At 33.1% G+C, this 22,049-nt stretch overlaps 2 protein-coding genes across 2 annotated transcripts in view; one reads left to right on the top strand and one right to left on the bottom strand.

Annotated features, from left to right (window-relative positions):
* The window catches only part of LOC123665458 (E3 ubiquitin-protein ligase RNF123-like), a 40,107-nt gene extending 39,582 nt beyond the window's left edge, over nucleotides 1-525 (top strand). Inside the window, exon 35 of the mRNA XM_045599762.1 lies at nucleotides 129-525. Within this exon, the coding sequence (XP_045455718.1) occupies nucleotides 129-225 (97 nt within the window). The 3' untranslated portion in view covers nucleotides 226-525. The remainder of the gene's footprint in view (nucleotides 1-128) is intronic.
* A 440-nt stretch (nucleotides 526-965) lies between these two features.
* Nucleotides 966-20,249, bottom strand: LOC123665343 (collagen alpha-1(IX) chain-like). Its single transcript, XM_045599655.1, has 22 exons — nucleotides 20,234-20,249; nucleotides 19,080-19,278; nucleotides 18,182-18,374; nucleotides 17,253-17,330; nucleotides 16,026-16,112; nucleotides 15,081-15,149; nucleotides 14,437-14,472; nucleotides 14,003-14,134; nucleotides 13,589-13,651; nucleotides 13,413-13,508; nucleotides 13,234-13,312; nucleotides 12,954-13,015; nucleotides 12,597-12,696; nucleotides 11,928-12,016; nucleotides 11,242-11,349; nucleotides 8,260-8,373; nucleotides 6,836-6,952; nucleotides 5,908-5,962; nucleotides 3,753-3,854; nucleotides 2,711-2,878; nucleotides 1,989-2,051; nucleotides 966-1,185 (listed from the first exon to the last, which is right to left on the bottom strand). The coding sequence occupies exons 1-22, from the start codon at nucleotides 20,247-20,249 to the stop codon at nucleotides 1,082-1,084; spliced, it is 2,130 nt and encodes a 709-aa protein (XP_045455611.1). The 3' UTR covers nucleotides 966-1,081.
* Between the last annotated feature and the right edge of the window lie 1,800 nt (nucleotides 20,250-22,049).

Here is a 22,049-nt window from a genome sequence, read left to right as displayed (position 1 = left end):
TGGAAAACGAGAAACACGAAATGAATTCATTGCTAGTCCAATAAATATTCTACAGACGGATCTCGAACAAAACCTCCCACTATTCGCGTCTCCGTTTCTCAAATAGTTAAACTAACACGTTGTTCCAGGGCATGCATAATGCAACATCTACTCAACAGTAAACAATGTTTCTTTTGTAAAGCTGAAATCGATAACGTGAGAGAAATTGAACCAGTTAACGCCTAATTGAAATAAATCATAGATATTGGCGTCGTTTCAAAGCCTGGTTCCTACATCAGAATATAATTTTCCAAGATACTGTTATCGGTTGGAGTTTTAAAAATTGCTTTCTGATACGGTTAATGATACCAAAAGTATTCGTTTTTGAATGTAGAAGCCGGGTTTTAGTTTAATATAGTAAACTTGAGAGCATTATGTTGTATATTTGATTTTGTTATTTATTTGATTTTGTTATTGTTACTTATCGATTACTTATATCTTCGATTTATTTTGTGCATACTCATGCTTAAATACATTTGAAACTGAGTTTTTGTTTTATTTCCATGACTGATGTCAGTAATTAAAAGTCGAATGATTGTTGAACATTATTAAATGTGGATAAGCTCGAAGTTAATATCGAGTTTTTTATACACCACAAATAATAGAACATCAGAATTGCTTCCATGATCGATGATAAGTTTTATTGACTTTATATATATAGGTATATAGGTATATTCTTGTTTGTTATACCAGGTTTGAAATCCATAATACTCGTATATAGTTCTTATTGTTGTGTTGTTGTTGTTGTTGTTGTTGTTTGTTTGTGTTGTTGTTGCAAAACTTCACCTCTAATTCACTGACTCTAGCAAAATTTCGAAAACTTATTGACACTTATAAAGTATCATATCTCGGAGGAAGATTAGGAGGCAACAGTTAGCAAAAATAATACAAAAAAGTAATAATACGAAATAAATAAAAACAAATTATATTTTTCAATATTTTATTTCAAATAAACTTAAGTACGTTCGTCTAAAAAATAACATTTACAGTATGTGTATATGAAACTTAATTTACAATATTGGAGCAAAGTTTATGAACACAATTAGGGGCCCTTATTGTTCCCTAGGGGCGAGTACGCGTAGTACGCGGCGCTGGGGCACTCACAGGTACCTCTAGGGCCTGGAAATCCTCTGGGGCCTATTGGACCTATAACATTAGTAATGTGTAAAGTATTTGAAACTATATGTTTTGTAATATTTACAGAATAAATTATTATTTTTGTTTGATTTAAAAAGACGATTACTAGGTACCTATTTAATTTGTTTTCTATACTTAATTTTTAAATATAATTTAATTTTAATTATTGTGTTGGAAGATAATTGACATAGGTGTAGATAGCTGACAGCTCTTTATCAGCTGGATTACATTCAATATAAGTTATTTCATCAATATAATTTAATTCAATATAAGTATAACAGGCTAACTACAGTAACTACATTAAAAGAAATCATATGTAGACGATATGTATAATAGTACAATAAGTATTATATAATGCTGTAATCACCAAACATCAGGAAAAATATCTTCTTCTTTGTTGCCTGTTTTCTATATACTTATATTTATTTATTTATTTAAATAGGACACCAGCAGTACTCACATGATAACATTTGTGTAATAGAAAATGTTAATTAATTTTGATGTGTGCACCGTTGTAGGTGATACAACATTCACATGTCAAAGCTAGTCAGATAATTATTATATTATTTTTTTAATAATTAATAATTTTGCACAATTGATTAAAATTTTGATTAATGTAGAAACAATTGATTAATATATTTTTAAGAATGAATAATAGTTTATTCTATTGTTTGAATTTTCTTGCATTTCTTTGTTCATTTACATTTAATCAATTGTACTTATATAAATATATCTTATATGTGTTATCGTTAGCTTGGTTTCTATTAGTTGTTCGATATCCCATACGATCTATATTTGACTAAGACTCTTACCTTCTCTCCCAGGAGAGCCACTGTCACCAGTTCTTCCTTCTGGCCCGGGTGGTCCCATTGGTCCTTTGTTGAATAAATTGTGCTTTGATTTATTGTGTTAGTATTTTTTTTTAATATTAATTACATACATAATTATGTACATACCTTACTGCAGCAATGGCATTTTTGTAAAATTATATATTATACAACATATTCATCTTACGTATAACGGTCTCTTTCATTAAATATTTTTTACCATCAAGTTATTTTATATAATCATAAAAACTAATGTTACTGTTTCTAGTCGATGCAAATAATGTATTTCACAACAAATTTACATTATACAAAAATTGGCAACAATTTGTCAAGTGCTATTTTACCTATTATCATCGTACGTCAATAATCTATAATATAAAAATGAGTCGCTGAATGTGTTGCTAAGCGCAAAACTCGAGAACCGTTGGACCGATTTCGCTAATTCTTTTTTTAAAATATTCCTTGAAGTACGAGGATGGTTCTTACGGAGAGAAAAATTCTAAAAAAAAAATAATTTAAATTTCCTGAAAAAGTCTAAAAACAACACTTTTCTATACTCCCATACAAAAGATTTGTGATAATACTTAAAAGTCAATTTGAACTTTAATACCATACGATAAAGTTTGTGTTAGGCGATACGAAGTTCGCCGGGTCAGCTAGTAATATATAAATCAGTATATTCAAATTGAAGTCCTACTAAAACATACCAGGTAATCCTCCGGGACCTTCAGGTCCTGGCATTCCGACCCCGTCAGCTCCTCTCTCCCCTTTATCACCCTTATCTCCTCTCAAGCCTGGTGGACCTGGTTTGCCAGGTTCACCTGTTTCTCCAGGATAACCGCGTGGGCCCATAAGACCTGGTTCACCTGGTATACCTAGAAAAACATTTCTTTTTAACTTTATGACTCACTGTGTTGGACTTATTTGTGTTGGATCACCTTTATAGTTCTATATAAAGAATACGTTTTATTTAGCCACTGGATGCAAAGCTAGAGTTATTATAATAAATAATAATAGTAATAATGTACTCTTGATTCTACACAATAATTACAAATATAGAAGTGTACAAAGGCGGTCTTATCGCTAGAAGAGCGATCTCTTCCAGACAACCTTTAGGCATATAGGACACGGCATAGTGAAAGCAGTAGGGAAGTGTCCAAAGAGAAGTGACGAATAGTGTCACCTAGGACGATATAATTATCACATATATATGTATACAGCATAATACATACATACATAGATACATACATAAGATGTGTGATAAAAATTAGTCAAAGTAGTTAACATAAAGATCTTGCGTTGTATTGTGGCTAATGTAAAGTTTATGTCTTAACTACCTTACTGCAAAACATACTAAGTAGGTATTATATAAATAAATGTACGAAACACTGAGTAAGTGTTCACTGAATGTAATTTTAAAATAGTAGTGTTCGCTAATCCTAATTTATTTCGCTCATCGTAATTATAAATCTTAAAAAAGTAATATTAGAATAGAAACAATTCTTTGCAAATTATATTTTTATAAAGTAGAGATTATAAGTGATTAATAATATAACATTTATATTATTCCACGTTAGAGTACACAGTATCATAGAAAGAATTTGATAGAAGCGTGATTGATTTTATTTTAATGATTAATTAAGAAAGAAATTTTATTATAAATAATGAAAAAATATTACAAAATTAATATCTCTTATAGTAGTCAATAATGACATAAAATTTTAATATATTTTATAGTTCTTCGCTCACCATTATTTCCCGGCGGCCCGGGTCTGCCCGGCGGCCCTCTCTTCCCCACAGCCGACACTGCAGTCGGCAATACAATAGACGCTGCCAGCTCTTTAAATCGCTCTAAATTAACACAAACAAAATTAACTAATTTTAACAAAAATATGTCTAAAAACGCGAAGTATAATTTAGTTATATACAGTTAAAAGTGTGATGTCTTTTTTTTATGTCACTAGGTCGGCAAACAGGCGTACGGCTCACCTGATGGTAAGCGAAGGACACCTGCAACACCAGAAGCATCGCAAGCGCGTTGCCGACCCAATCCCCAATCCCCCCAGGAGCTCTGGTCACCTTACTCACCAACAGGAACACAATACTGCTTGAAAACAGTATTATTTTGCTGTGATCTTCTGTAAGGTCGAGGTACTACCCCAGTCGGGCTGCTCCATATTTTGAGCAGGAAATTCCTGCTGTGCCCTACCTCAGTTGTCTGATACAAAGACGCAGACAAAATGTGAGTATCGGAGTTTACTCCTTAAAAACTTGATTTGAAAAAATGAGTGTGCTTTAGACCACACGACTGAAGCAAAACTGCTTTAGTTCGCCTCGCCCTCGTTACGCATTCACCAGCTTACTTCTCAAGTCAAGCGTGCGTAAAGAAGTATCACTTCAAAAATCATGGTCAGTAAAATTGTGTGAAACAACGCTGAGCAGTGACGCTGAGACTGAGAGTGCCGTTTAACAGCGCTTTCAAATGTTTATGTAAGATAGGTATGATAGGTATGATAGTATTACCAACACTTACTGTAACGATACGAATAGGAAGCGTTAATTTAAGGTTTTCAAGTCAGTTTTTTTAGGGTTCCGTACCTCAGAAGAAAAAAACGGAACCCTTATAGGATCACTTTGTTGTCCGTCTGTCTGTCAAGAATCTTTTTATCAGGAACGCGTTGAGGTATCAAGCTAAAATTCACATCAAATACTCAAGTCTCCTGTTTCTTGGAGCTGTGAATAAATCAAAGTTCTAAGCCAACGCGATCAAAAGATACAGCCATTTATGCTGCATATTTTCAACACTTGCAAGGGAATCAAAACCTACAGGGTACATCCCGTGAACGCAGAATCTTGAAATTTGGTACGAAATTAACGTCTTATAGCACAGATAAAAAAAATTTGCGAAAAACATAAATTTTCAGTTACATCAGAATATTAAAAATATTTTTAGTAAGTTTTGTACGGAACCATCGGTGCGTGAGTCCGACTCGCGCTAAGCCGGGTTTTTTTAATGAATTAAAATGTGATTTATTTAATTTAAAAGTTTAATGTTTGTATGTAAAGGTAGGAATAGTTGTATGTCGGAGCCGACACAGGTACTTTTTTCTTGACAATTAATAGTTTAAGCTATCGATACTTTTGACAACTTTAGACCCGATCCACATTACAGTGTTGAACGGTCCGATCTCGATCCATTATAATATTGATTATTATAATTTTTACTAAAAAAAACAATAGACCGATCGTTGTTACGCTTTAACCTTTAATATATATGCTAGGCAAAGGCCTCTTCCCGCGTGTAGGAGAATGATCAGGGCTTAATCCACCACGCTGCTCCAATGCGGTTTGGTGGATATACTATGAGTAAGGATCGCTATCAGGTGTACATGGTAACAACCGTCACCGACGGCTTAACGTAGAGCACGAGCCACCAAGGTACAGTGGGTTGACCCATAATGACTGCACAAACACCCAGACCAAACATCTGTATGACCATTACAAATATTTGTCATATGCGGGGATCGAACCAGCAACCGCCAGCGAAACAGCCATAACAGTGCTGTGACCGTTGCGCCAACGCGGCGTTGACGATAGTTGTTGGAGTGTAAAAATGCAGAACGTTATTAAAACATTTGATACAGTTTTTCGTTTTACATTTACAAAACTTCTTGATATTATGTTTTTGATTGGTGTTCCACTTAAAACCGTAACGAAATGCCTAAACCTAACCAATCTTCTTCAATAAAACGAGAATGGTAAAAAAAATTTCATATTAATTCCTTATTCAATTAGAAACAACAACAAACAATATTTTTAGGTTTATCAAAAAAATAATTATATCGCAATTATAATAATGGGTTTCATATTATTTTTCATAAATACGAACTTAAGATAATCTTACCTCTGATCAGATCTTCGCAGATGTAACGAATCTCGCTCTCTGATATAGACGGTGCCTAAAACGAACATTTAAAAGATTTATTTGTGATTTGACGTCATTAAAATATACATACAGTATACAGTACACAGTACGCACAGTACAGTATACAGTATACAGTTAGTACAGTCGATATACGCTGTATAACTATTTATATTATGAGCATGGATAGTATTTCTGTGGTCTGAGAGTCCTAAAAATAAAAAATAAAACGGTGTGCTTTAGACCAAACGACTGACGTAAAACTTCTTAAGTTTAACTTCTTAAGTCTTAAGCCCTCACGGTATTATACGAAAGGTAACTCTCTCTCTCTCTCTCTCTCTCTCTCTCTTTCTCTCTGTCTCTCTCTCTCTTTCTCTCTCTCTCTTTCTCTCTGTCTCTCTCTCTCTTTCTCTCTGTCTCTCTCTCTCTTTCTCTCTGTCTCTCTCTCTCTTTCTCCCTCTTCATTAACTTATATCTCTCTCTCAACTTCCGTTCACCTTGCCAAATCAGACTTTTCGAAACGCTCACGTCACGCATTCACCAGCTTACTCCCCAAGTCAAGCGTGTGTAAAGAAGTTTTACTTCAAAAAAACAAAGTATACACAACCTTGCTTCAGAAACCGAGCAAAAACGCTAAACGAACATCATTTTCGTACTAAACCAATTCATAAAAAATAATTTTCGTAGCCATCAACGTATAAATCAAAATCAAAAATAACTTTATTCAAATAGGCGTCAAAAGCACTTTCGAATCATCATTTTACAAAATAAAATTTTAAAAGTGATTATTATTTTTAAAAGTGAAGTCGCCCCAGATTCGTAATATAGATTCTGTTCTCTACAGAGGATCGGCAAAAAACTCTCTCTTTTGAAAATAATGTATATAGATTTAATACTATATGTATCTTACCTGAGTAATAACGCTACTGGGTGCTGGCAGCCCTGGCAGTCCTCTTTGTCCGGGCACACCCGGTATTCCGTCTATTCCATTTCTACCCGGAATACCTGGCAGGCCACTTTCTCCTTTCTATTATTATCATAATAAACAATTTAAAAATTTATAATAAACAGATACTAGCGAGAGGATAATCAAATAAAATAAACAATAATCAATATATAAATAAAAATGAATGTTACTAAGCGCATAACTTGAGAATAGCTCGACCAATTCGGCTATTTTTTTTTTTGTTCCTTATGGACCACGGAAGGTCATAACACAAAAAAAAAAAATTCTATTAGCTTTTGACAGAACGAAGTCTGTTCGGGTAGCTAGTAATTATTATAAATGTTAAATCATCTTATGTTCTTGCCATAACCTCGAGGTGATCGCTAAGATTCTCTATTTTTCTCGTGTGGACTTGTATATCCGCCATTTGGAATTAGAGTAGCATTGCGGATTCAACTTAAATTTATTTTTAATAGAACATATATTTGGTTACAATATTTATTTTTCGTACGATAAATAAGAAATATATTTTTAATTTGTAACGGAATTTCAGTCAAGCGAAGGAGCTCCTAAAGTTTTACAATATTCTTGTTACATTAGCTTCTGTCACCGAACAAAAGAAAACTTCATTCCAATTTCAGTGCTAACTTCCCGTAAAGTTTTGTCATAATTTACGTTAGAAGAAGAAAGTAAATCGTATTTATTTTATTTCTGTTTTAGTAAAATAATATCTTTAAAAACTTAAAACTTGTTATAGTGTATAGATATATTAGAAACTTAAAACTTGTTATAGTGTAATATCTATAGATAAATCATTATTTATATTTATTTAGGGATACATAGAATTTCCACAAGACACACAACTAAGAAAAAACTTTTAAAACATATTTAAAAAAGATTATTTAATTTGCTCGCTTGACGTTTAACGTTAGTAGTTATAACTCTATTTTGCTTACTTAATTTAAACTTACTTCTACTACAACTTCACTTCAATTACAATTTGAAAGCAAAATTCTTTATCAATCATTATCTTACGAATTTAATACAAGATATCTTTATTATCATTATTCTATAATATTTAACATAGACTAAATTAATAATTTTTAATTTAAACAAAATGAATGAATTATTGTATATTTGGCTTCATTTAAAAAAAATTTGGTCGAGATATATTATAAAATTTTAAGTTATACAACATATAAATTATAAAAAAAATGTTTAACGTCAAATTATAATATATTCGAAAAACATCACAACGATTTGAATAATTTTATTTACTTTATTGAGTATAAAACTTAAAATCTTTTCAATAAATTACCTGTCAATAATTGGGGTATTAGTAGTCAATAATTGATGTATATAATAAGTAAGACAATTATTATAATTACCTGTCCCTTCTCCCCTTGAGGACCAGGTGGTCCTGGCAAGCTCACGACAGAAGATGCTGTACTAATACCAGGAGGCCCGGGTTCTCCTGGTAGTCCTCTTTGGCCTTCGGGACCCTGGAAAAAGTGTCAATATTATTAATAATTTTTATCTATATAGGTACTTTTTTATAATACAAAGGTCATTGAATGGCTAAGTAGTGAGTAACTAACTTGAGCCTTAAAAGAAAACCGACTCGAAGGAATATAATTGAAATACAGTTTTTTAACTATATCTATGTATCTATGTATATAATACTCAGAGAAAGTCACAAATGACGTTATAGCTTCCTATATATATATGTCGAACAATGGAAGTTCCCACACAGCAGTAAAACAATTGCAGTTGTGAGGTTACGATCTGGAATTAACTTCGCTTTGTTCCTATGGGATTATGCTTATGCTGAATGCTGATAAGCGTATACTATAACTCGGGGCACTGTAGTCGAAATTTCGTTTAACGTATATAATATTTTGAATCAGGTCAAATAATCTATCATAAGCAATCATTTTTGGTTTTGATTTATTATTATTTTTCTGAGTTTCAATTTATATTATATTAATTATGTCACAACCTTAAGTGACAAGAAACTATGTACCGACAAAACCCATGAATTACGAAACTGACTAGAGCTAGTCAATGTAATCTAAATTAAATGTTTCATTAATTATTTGACAAGTAGGTAGCTGTTTTTTACATTCATTTTTTTTTCAATGATACCTATACAATCCGCTTTATCACTTCAGAAGAAGAAGAAGTAGGGATCTTCTCTAAGCAAGAGAATGAATTATCTAATAAGAAAACGGGCAGAAAAGGGATATTTTTTCTGAGATTTTTATTTATTTATATAAACAAAAAACTTATTACAGATATAACAATAACTGTTTAAACAGTTTGGATGAGAAACCAAGAGTCTCAAACCAAGACAACTTTAATTTAATAAACATCTTCTAATATATAAAATTCTCGTGTCGCAGTGTTTGTAGTTAAACTCCTCCGAAACGGCTTGATCGATTCTCATGAAATTTTGTGTGCATATTGGGTAGGTTTGAGAATCGAACAACATCTATTTTTCATACCCCGAAGTTATGGGGGGGGGGGAGGATTAAGGGGTGTTAATAACATATATGGCAAAACAACGTTTTTGGGTCAGCTAGTATATATATAATAATATATATATCTGTCTATCTACCTATTTATACAATTATACATATACATAGTGTTGATATTGTATCCCTATTTTAGACACTAATACCATGTTTCTGTTGTCCTCGTAAAAACAACAAATAACCTGTCAATGTAGAGAAAAGAAAGCGTACAGTCCGCCTGATGGCAAACGTTTACCGTAGAAGCCTGCAACACTAAAAAGATCCCAAACACCTTGCTGACCCTACCTCCAAAATTATTTAGGAGTTTTGTCTACCTTACTCACAACAGAAACACAACATTACAGAAGAGCAGAATTATTTGACCAGAATAAAACATGCACATTTAATCATTAGGCCTCATAAGTATTATAATTGAATAAGCACAAAAAAAAAACGAGTGTGCTTTAGACCACATGACTAAAGTAAAGCTTCTTTAGTTGCCCCTACAGTATTATACGAAACGTAACCCTCTCTCTCGTCCGGTCACACTTTCCGTAACGCTCTCGTCACGTGTTCACCAGCTTACTATCCCAGTCAAGCGTGCGTCAAGAAGTTTTACCTCAATACAGTGTAAAAACGTTTGTTTGAAAGCAACGATGAATGAATGTAAAGTAATTACTAGAACGATTCGTTTGATTATGATTATTAAGGGAATGAACGACTCAAAACAGAGCAGTCAATATAAACGTTAACTAATCGAATTTATGATCAATTACCGACTCGCTTGCACAAGGAAATCAACTAGTCGTAGGTAATTGAATCATATTTCGTCTATCATTATTTAAAATTTGTAATATTATTTTTAATTTTAATAAATAAAAGAAAAAAATAATATTTGTGCAAAATCAAGAATATCTTCAAATTAGTAATCATCCATTCATTTAATTAATTCATTCATTTATATAAATCTATACTTATAAAGCTGAAGAGTTTATTTGTTTGTTTGTCTGTTTGTTTGCTTGAACGCGCTAATTTAAGAAACTACTGGTCCTATTTTAAAAAATCTTTCAGTTTTAGATAGCCTATTTATCAAGGAAGGCTATCTTAATATATATAAATCTCGTGTCACAATGTTTGTCCTCAATGGACTCCTAAACCACTTAACCGATTATAATAAAATTCGCACACCATGTGCAGTTCGGTCCAACTTAAAAGATAGGCTATATTTTATTTTGATATATTATGTTATTATTATATTTCAGAAAAAAATAAGGTGATACGAAGTTCGCCAGGTCAGCTAGTATAGTATATATCATCACGCTAATTTCAAAATCGGATTTTTTTCCCTTTGAGAGTTTAACTGGCTAGCCCAAAGTAACTATTCCACGCAGACGATGTCGTGGACAGAAGCTAGTTCATTTATAAAGTAATGTATTCGTTTATTTACTATCAATTAATCAGATCGTTCATTCATTGATCGATTCACTCATTCGTTATTTTATGAATTCATTCATTTAATTGCATTCGGCTATTCAATTATTCATTAATTCGTTCGAAATTGTGTATAGCAATGGTTACAAAGAATGGTATCCTGTTGTTCTACATAAAATTATAAGTGACAAAATCTTATAATGAAGTAACTTTTTCGGATTTTATCGTGGTTTATTAGGCTTTTAGATGCCCGATGTTTCGGATAGTTTACAGTCTATGTATCTCAGTTTTTCGGTCCTTCCTTGACCACGGTTGCTGTTAAGGATCCGAAACTTCGGGCATCTAAAAAACCCAATAAACCACGATAAAAGATATAATAAATAAAATTCGCGTAAACATTAGAAATAACGATGAAATAATACTAACTGGCGGTCCTTCTGGCCCTCTCTCTCCCGGAGTTCCTTGTAGACCAGGCAAGCCTCTTTCACCTGGAATACCAGGTGAACCTGGCGGCCCCTGTATTCCTGGTATACCCTGGTGATTGAATAAATTGTATACATAGCTATAATCATTTTTTTTACATATACGTAACATGACTAAACAAACATATTATAATGAAACAACTTTTTCGGATTTTATCACGGCTTATTACATTTTTTAGAAGGCCGAAAAAGTTGTTTTATTATACTGACTGAAATTTGTGATAACAAACCAAAATTCAAAAAATTATTTAATAAAGATATATGTACAAATATAAACAGAAAACTGATAAAACCAACATAATTTTAATCGAATTCTAAAAAAGAGAGGTTTCTCAATTCGACTGTATTTCTATTTATTTTATTTTTGTATGTTACATCATAACTTTTTACTGGGTATACCGACTTTTATAATTATTTTTTCGAAACCCGGTATTCGTCATGTGGTCCCATTTAAATTTAAGCGAGATCTGACGAGCAGTAATTCGTATTTTACTATACTTGACAAAGTAATTTGAAGTCGGTTCACTATCATTTTATTATTCAATATTTAACAACAAACATAATTATTTAGTACGTAGTTATTAGCTGCATGCAACCAACATCAGACAGTAAAACATTACAAGAACTCACAGCAGCTCCAGAAAGTCCAGGCAGTCCTCTTGCTCCAGGCTCCCCATCCCTACCAGGTTTACCTGGAGCACCCTTTTCACCCTTCATACCTAGTTAAAGAAATGTAAACCAGAGTATTTCGCTTACTTATTTTGTTAAGGAGTTAGTTCACCTGTTTTAGGTAACAATCGGCCAATATAGATACATATTTATTCTTGTGGAAAATATCTATTAGCTTAATGTGATTCTACACATTATATGTTTTTTATATATAAATAGGTCGGTAAACAAGCGTACGACTCAACTGGTGGTAAATGATTGCCGTAGCCTCTAAACGTCTGAAACACCAGAAGGATCGCAAGTGCATTGCCGACCCTATCCCCAATTCCCCCCAGGAGCTCTGGTCATCTTACTCACCAAAAAGAACACAATACTGCTTGAAAACAATATTATTTAGCGATGATCTTCTGTAAGGTCGAGGTACTATCCCAGTTGGGCTGCTCCAGATTTTGAGCCAGATCTTACCTGCTGTGCCGCCCTACCTCACTTACGTTACCGTTCATCTAAAGAAGAAGAGCATAAAGATTCTGCTTTTAGCAAGACAGAACAATGACTATTTGAAAATATTTCGACGACTTATAACGTAGGTTTACTATACGTTGACAGATACTCAATGATACTGAAGCTTACCTCGTGTTACTGGGACGTTAACGTTAGACGTTAGTCCTGGAGGGCCCATAGGGCCTGGTTCACCACGGGGCCCCACAGGACCAGGGGGCCCAGGAGGTCCCTGGTTGATACAATTATATTTTCTTATTATTATAGAGGATTCTTATTCTTATTAATGGAGTTTTAAAAAATATTTGTAAATTTGTTTATTGCCCTCTGAGGAAAATTAAAGACCAAAACAACACACTATAACTATCGGGAGTAGAGTATTAGCAATAAATGTAAAATAATCGATGTCGATGATAATTGAATAGCGATTGTGTTCTCATGGTAGAAACATGTGTCATTTGCAATCTTATTACGAAGGGAAGTGCTTACGTTTCTCCCATCAACTCCTGGCAGTCCAGACAATCCAACAAGCCCAACTTCACCTGGTTCACCTTGAATATTAACAAATGTTATGTAAAAAAGAAGATAACTGCTATGTACTTATAAAAATGTCCAAACATCGTGTTATATTTCATATACAAAAATAAATTTTAATGTTACTCTCAGCTTCACAATTATACATAAGACATGAACGAAAACAAATAAAGTCATAAAATTATAATATTAAAGATCATAGACAGTATATTTTGTTTTAATTATGTTATTATACCTTTAAATCCTTGATCGCCCTTATCTCCTTTAGGGCCCTGTGGACCTTGTAATCCTGGAGGACCAGGTATTACCGTCACCTATTGTTCGAAAAAAAAAATACAATACAATATAATTATCATACAAAAAGTCATGTGTACAAAAAGTCATGTCACAAAGAGAACATAAGATATAAATTACATTTTCAGCATTCCCCGGTAGGCCCCTTTCTCCCTTCTCCCCCTTAAGGCCAGGAGCTCCATCAAGTCCAGGGAGCCCTTCCTGGCCACGAACTCCCTAAAAAGATAGTAACTATTATTATTTAACTAAAGTGCTGAAATTGAAAAAAAAAATAAAGCTAAACTATAAAATCTTACCGGTAGTCCTGTGTAGCCCCTGGGGCCTTGTTCCCCTTTCTCCCCTGGAGGTCCTTCGGGGCCCTAAAAAGTGAACAATATTATTATACTTATTAATACCTACAAATGTAAAATAAAATGTTCGATTTTGGGCCAACGAAGTTAAAAAAAATACGTATAGATTTGAATCATATCAGGACCAGTTTTTTATACAATAACCTATTTACACGTTTTTTTTTTACTTTTTTTTTTGTTTTCAATTTTATATTTGGACTTTTTGCTGCTACTCCAGGCAAACCGATAATTTTTACAATCTTAGTTTTTGGTATAGCTTAGCATTGAATAAACCTAGTTCAAACACTTAATTATAATTAAGACCAAAATAAATCACGCTATGTTTTGTTTAAGTACATTTTAAAGAAATAAACACCATACCGCTGGACACGTTTGATTACAAATCGGCTCGGGATACTGATTTCCATTCGCCAGAAGTGGAAACTGGAATAAATTAATAGGTATTACATATGCTTTATTGTACACCAGGAAAAAAAAATAACAAAAATAAAAGTGTAAAATTTAGCCTTATCGCACAGAGCAATTGGTTTCAGGCAACATTTAACATTTAATTTTAAAAGTTTAACATCAAACATATAACTAACCTAATATTCATAATAATACTTAATTATAAATAATTATGTTTTTATTTAAAAAAAAAAACTTGTTATAATTAATTATAAAAAAATTGTTAAAAAGTAAATATTGTCTCTTAACCATTTTTCTAATTAAATGTTAAATTAAAATACCGTCAAAATTAGATATTTCTTAAAAAGGAACGGGCTTAATAAAAATTGAATTTCAGTAAAACTTACAGGCGGTACAGTTGCAATCAATCGTTCTGGTATTTCCTAAAAGGATGAAAAAATACATAAAAATATGAAATCCAAATTTATAAGACCTAAAAGGATAGCTATTGATAAAGTTAAATAAACGCCTCACACTCAACGACCCCAACTAAGATTAACTCCAGTGGGGTCCGGAAAACACGCTATACACAAACACAAACGCCCAGACTACGAAAATACAATTGTACGACATGTGCGGGGATCGAACCCGCAATCGCCAGCGCAAAAACCACAAATCAGTGTGGTAATCTATCAAATAGTGCCAAACATACCCAATTAATATTTACGTGATAATTTTAAAGCATCATAATTTTATTCAGTAATTTAACAATCGGTAATGTTCCTATAACAACTGAAACCGGAGTTAAATATTTTTTTTTTTATTTTAAGTGTTTTTTTTTTTGTAATTTAATTTTAGGGTAACAACGTGAAATATGTACTCGTACTTTTATAAAATTAGTCAAATTATTTATTTCTAATTTTTAATTCTTTTTATTAATTATGATTTGGACCATAGAGCCCTAAGTTACTTATAATCGTCGTACATCAAACGTAATTAAACTAATTTCAATATAAAGAAAAAAAAAGAATAAATGTTTGTAAAGTCTTACGATTTCCTCACAACTCTCGTCTGTGATGTTGTAACGGTTGCAGCTCAGTGATAACCATTGAAGGTCTATCTGAGAATAAATTTAACATTATGATAGACTATTAGTTTATTATTATAGCGTAGTTAAATCTTACCCTTAACTCTGATCTTCATTAAGAAACAATTTTTTTTATATCTTATAAAAAAATCGAACGATCAAACGGGGATCCAACCTGCATCTCCGATTGACCGTGTCGGTGCTCTAGCCAATTAAGATATGGAACGATGTACAAAAATAAATATTTCAAAATCATACAGAATTACTAATATTCTTAGATTCAAACAAATAATACTAATATTCGTAATATTTCATATCAATATTCATAATTATTTTAGAAATTTGAAGTACCTATCGGTGATGAGCGGAAGAACAATTATAATACATAGCAATAATTGTATGTAATGTGTTAATCTTAGACATATTTAAATTATTAATTTTCACGTGGTCTCCCCCACCCTGCCTCGGAGAGCACGTTAAGCTGCCGGTTCCGATTTTTATCATAGACACATGATAGCGATCGTTACTCATAGTAGAGAATATATTATCCGCCGAACCGGAGTGGAGCATCGCGGTGGCTTCAATCTTTCTCCTACATGGAGAAAGAGGCCTATGCCCAGCAGTAGGATGTTACAGGCAGAATCGTAAACGATTGTAATATTTAAATTAGTCGCTGTTTTGTGCTACTTTTTTTTATTGAATAAACTTCATAAATATACAATTTGAGATTAAGTAAAAGTCTGTTTAAGAACGAATAAAACTTATTTTAACCGGAACAGTCATTCCAAACAAAAAAAAAATGAAAAACTAATCATCTTCTAGATTTTTTTTAATAATATCTTCCAAGACATCGAAGTCTGGACGGAGCGTTATTTCTCAGATCAGCTGGATTATAAGCTTTTGACTTACCGGAGCTGGTGTACCGTCGTCATTAGTCACGATGGTTATGTGCGTCGCGTTGTTGAAATCGTGCTGACTTATACTTTCCGGTTCTAGCTGAAAATTCAAGAAGGAAATAAGATACATGATATTTTTAACCGACTTCAAAAAAGGAGGAGGTTACTTAATTCGACCGTATATATATTATTATATACATATAAGCATGCTCGGGGATAAATTCGTCGTTAATGAACTGATTTTGATAATTCTTTTACGAAATACTATTTTATCAGTTTTTAAAGGAAAACTTCTTAACGCACGCTTAACTTGGGGAGTAAGCTGGTGAATGCGTGACGAGAGCGTTACGAAAAGTGTGATCGAGCGAGGGGAACGGAAGTTTAGAGGGATATAAGTTAGATCGAGCTAAAGAAGTTTTACTTCTGTGGTGTGGTCTAAAGCACACTCGTTTTTAGTTCGACTAGAATTTTATTTTTATAAAATAATATTATATATATATAATCATAACGTTAAATTATTGGAATAAAAGAAAATAATTATATTAAATAGTTTTTTTTTCTAACTGTGAATAGTATTCAGGAAAAATTAAAAGAACAACTTATCTGAATGCCAAGTCTCAAGAAGGTCTGCCAAGAGGCTGTTGCAACGAAATTATTGCAGAAAAAAAAGAGATGAAAAATTGAAGGCAAAGTTTAATTATATTGGTAGTTGTAACGAATTCTTAAATAATGAGATTTATTGAAAGTCTTAAACCAAAATTAAGAAACGTATTTTAATGATATATTTTTCATTTTTAATGTAGGTTAGTATTTTATAGTTCTTATTCCTTGATTTATTTAACATCGTAACACAAAATAATTTCTATGGAAATATAAGATTATACATAAATTCAAAGATCGCTTGTGCATATAGAAAAAGAATTTTTTTCACTAAAACCTTATAATGGTACATACAATCTAATTCCTAGAAAAAAAAATCCTTCGCCTTTTCGTACAAATATATATAAGCTAACTCGATACGAGTTTATTTGCCGACTCTGCTTTAAAACGGGCTTTAAAATATTCCTGTGTATATTTCAAAATTCCACCGAATATTTTTCCGAATCTAAAATCTTAAATCTACAAATCTTCTCATAACAAATTTATCCTAACAATTTAAAATTATAAGAACAATTATAACCAAACGTTCTATTAATAAAGCACCGATTTTAATTAGTTGTACAATATAATAATTCCTTACCTCAACGCAATCTACAGCAGCGTAAACTGTATCATTTGTAATGGCGACGTGTATTTTGTGCCATCCTGGTCTGAAAAGCTGATAATATAATAATTAATATCAACTACACACCGTAACTATCAAATATTTAACTATTTTTTTTACATTATATCTATATACATATATGTATACATTATATAGACGCCGCGTTAGCGCAACGGTTACAGTCATGGATTGTACCTGGTGCGCTGGCGGTTGCGGGTTCGATCCCCGCACATGACAAACATTAGTAATGCCATACAGATGTTTGCCGTGGTCTGGGTGTTTGTGCAGTCCTTGTGGGTCTCCCTGGTTATCATGTACACCTGATAGCGACCGTTACTAGTAGTAGGGAATATATCCGCCAACCCGCATTGGAGCAGCGTAGTGGATTAAGCTCTGATCCTTCTCCTACATGGGGAAAGAGACCTATGCCCAGTAGTGGGATATTACAGGCTGAAGCGAAAGCGAATATATAGATTTGGTCGAAATAAGACGTCAAGTAATAACTGCATTTTATAAACTCTCACAGAACTAGAAAAACCACAAATGGTACTCCACCTGAACGGAGACGTAAGTTTCTGTAAAAGACTTGTTTACCCAGATCTTATCAGCCATTTACGTCCTATAGCAATTACAAATAGCAGCATTATTAAATACATTAGTTTAAAGTTCAATATTTCTGAAAAGTTTTTTGTTTAAACTCATTCGAATAAAACCATGATCGAAGCACCAATGGAAATGCTAAAAATGTCATTAAAATTATTTAAAAGTAAAGCAAATGATTAATTATAACGCAAATAGAAGTATAACTAAATGTCCCTTTTCTTTTATAAGTCACTTAGAAAAAAATCTTGATATATCTAACGTAAGATAAATTTAAAAAAAAATCTTATTAGATAAATACATACTTCTGGACTGTTGAAAACCACTCGCGAGTTTTGTACGAAAACGGAAAATTTCCTGACATTCGGCAGAAGCGTTAAAGAGAACTGTAGTGTTTGTGATCTAGCGCGAACCAGACTCCAAGGTCTGCGGTGATTGTGGGAATTAAATGTACCTATCACGCTGAAATATTCTGGCAGACCGTTGGGGAATACTTGTCTGAAACAAAGATTATAATACAACTTGGTTTTCAAGGTTATTTGTTATTTCAATGACGAATTTCATGATCGAAAATCAATGACCAATTTCTGCTACAGGCGTCTCACAACGGATTTAAATAATCAAATATTGCTGTTTATGCTTACATATAGATTATTAGTACAACATATAATTGTAATTGTGTGTATCGTGTGTATGAATGGCATGAACTCATGTGTGTTGCCCATAGTCACCACGCTGGGCAGGCGGGTTAGTGACCGCAGAGCTGGCTTTTTCACACCGAAGACGCTTCTGCCTGTCTTTAGCCTATGTATTTCAAAGCCAGCAGTTGGATGGTTATCCCGCCATCGGTCGGCTTTTTAAGTTTCAAGATGGTAGTGGCATTGTGTTATCCCTTAGTCGCCTCTTACGACACCCACGGGAAGGCCACGGGGCCACTTACTGCTGTAACCACACAGCAGCAGTACAGAAGATCACAGCTAAATAATACTGCATTTAAGAAAGAGGAAATTATCAATAATCAATCAAAAATGGAATAGAATAACGAACTGAGCTGCGACCATTATGCTAATTCGAAGAAAGGGGCTTTATCTAAGTCTAGTACAAGTTCTAGTACAAGGATAACATGGGCTTTGTTACAATACTGTAAAATAAACACATTTACAGTAAAACATTTTTTTTGGAAAATATACCATGAAATTGTACCTTAATGGTAAAGTTAGATTTGCTCCATCCCCTATCCTGTACGCCCTTTGGAGATCTTGAGAACCTTGGACGAGAGTAACGCCAGTCGTGTTTGATCTGTCCAAATGGTAGACTGCTATCAAATCTACTGTTTGGAAATCCACATCGAAGCCTCCCATTGTTGCACACGGTGAATTTAATGGCGATATTGTTACATTATCTAAAAAACATTGAAAAGAATTTTATTTATATGGTCATTTAAAATTAAAATCTAAATTACGTTATTCGAGCAGGTTTCGAAAGCACTTTGAATCGTCAATTTAAAAATTAGAATTATTTATTTATTTATTTGGGCAAACAGTAAATAATTTAATAAAAATAAAACAGTAAATTGTAATGTAGCAATACATTACAATTTTCACATAAAAACTATAAACTATAAACTACGATTAAGCTTAAATGCGCAACATTTTAAGTTGTCACATGCATAAAAAGAGATGTAACACTAGTATTATTAAAATCATTATAACTACAAATTGAAATACAGATGAGTATAATTGAAAATAGGTGTAGCTAAAGTTAAAAACAAACACAACAAACACAAAAACCAACAAAATCAAAATCATTTATAAGTAATTAATCCTTCAACAATCTCAAAACAACCTTTTTGAAGGCTAAATTTATCATCAAAAATATCTACCTTCTCACAAATACTATCATATGTATGTCTTGAATATACGGGATATGGCAGAGAATTTTTTAAGGTTAGTTCTGGCAAGCGGCTGATGCAACAAACCCGAATTTATGAGCCCGCTTCGAGTCACACGACGTGGAATGCTATTAATTATTAATTTAATAATTATTTTCGTCAATAATGAACATAGCCTGTATTTATTATAGAATTAAGTCTTCAATTAATATATAAAAATTTTCTCTATTACATTGATAATTTCAAATAATCTCTTAAGCTCTAATCGAAACTGGAATCGCATAACAATTAACGCTGAATTCCACCGTGATATTAGCCACATCGACCGTGCTCGCACGGCATAACTAGCTGCCACAAAACCTAAAATTGATGTTCACTTGTATCAGCAGTTGAATCCGCGGGCAAATTAAATTCACTGTGTACCTACATGACTAAAATTAATTTTGAATAGTTTTTCGACACTTACTCGTAGTAGTAAACATTAACAACGAAAACAACACCTCTGGTGTAGTTATACTTGTAGGCACCTAAAAACACCGAAGGTTTGTGGGTTCGATTCCCACTCGGGGTGGATACTTATACAAATATTTCATTCCAGTTTGGATCTCTGTCCTTGTGGGTCTCCCCACTGTGCCTCGGATAGCACTTTAAGCTGTCGGTCCAGGTTTTAATCATATATACCTGATAGCGATCGTTACTCATAGTAGAGAATATACCACCAACCCGCAGTGGAGGAGCGTGCTGGATTAAACTCCAATCATTCTCCTACATGGAGAAAGAGGCCTACGCCCAGCAGTGGGATGTTACAGGCTGAATACAACTTTATAATAAATACACCAGGAACATGCAATTGACTGGGCGAAGAAAGCGTGCGACTTAAATTTATAAAATCACAGCGTCAAATAATATTTAATCATTTAACAAATATCAATAATGGCTATCGATTGTTCAATATTTTGCGCCCTTGCATACGCAGTGGAATGTTACAGGCTGAATAGTTTACAACGAAAATTCTTTAAAATATATATGACGAAATAAATACTTTTAATGTTATTATTTAGATATATTTAGTTTCAACAGATTTATTATTCAATGATGTAATTAATTTATCTAATTATCGTTTCACTTTTTATTATATACATACCTATATATTATTTAAAAATTGAAAGTTTTTAGGCTTTTTTAGGTTTTTAAATAATTTGAAAAAATTAATGGCATTCAAAAAATTGCACATGTAACAAAACCTATACTTAAATTACTAACCTATAGGGTCGCCATTGCTGTGTGTTGTATGTATGACCAATAAGATGATGATAAACCTGTGAGAAACAATAATAAATTATTATATAAATCAAATTATATGAAAGATTATTTTAAAAACACTTAAATTGTTTTATTATTTATTATTATATCTTTTGTAGTGGAATTTTGATTCCATAGCTTCAAGTCATATACGGCAATTATATATTACAGTGGCAGATTGATTTCCGATATCATAATTATTGGATTTTGATATTTTTGGTCATCTACTATTTTAGTAGGTACCTACTAATCGATGTTGTAATATAACGGTCGATCGACGCATCGATTGTCGCGCTCGATGACCGCGTCAGTCGTGAATAAACGGTGTCACTGACAACTCGCTGTCCTTTTATTTAAAACATTTCATTGGCGAACGAGGATTAATTTATTAAAATGTCGATCGGAAAGTTATCGGAGTTCAACATAACATCGGGAAATTGGTCGATGTACATTGAAAGAACAGAAATGTTTTTCAAAGTTAACGCGGTTAAAGAAGACTTATGGCTACCCACTTTAATTGCGGCGATGGGCGATGAAACGTACGAGTTACTAAGTAATTTGACGAGTCCCGAAAAACCGAGCACCAAGACTTACGCAGCGGTGGTTAAGCTGATGGGTGACCACTTACAGCCGAAACCATCTTTTATGGCAGAGCGATTTCGATTCCGCCAAAGAAGGCAAAATGCGGGTGAATCAGTTTTGCAATATATTTCGGAACTAAAAAAAATGTCAAGATTTTGTGACTTTGGGACGGTATTAGAAGAAAATATGCGGGATCAGCTGGTATGTGGTCTTCGAAGTGAAGCTACTAGACAACGTTTATTCGCCGAAGACAGCTTACAATACGCGAAGGCAGTCAAAATTGCCTCAGCCATGGAAGCGGCGGAAAGGGATGCCGCAGCAGTGGAGCAGACAAGCGGCAGTGGCAGTGTGAGCAGCGAGGGCGTGGCGGATTCCGTGCATGCAGTGCAGGTGGCCAC

This window comes from Melitaea cinxia, chromosome 24, assembly GCF_905220565.1.
Source record: "Melitaea cinxia chromosome 24, ilMelCinx1.1, whole genome shotgun sequence".
Lineage (NCBI taxonomy): Eukaryota > Metazoa > Arthropoda > Insecta > Lepidoptera > Nymphalidae > Melitaea > Melitaea cinxia.
This window is presented reverse-complemented; position numbering and strand designations above follow the sequence as displayed.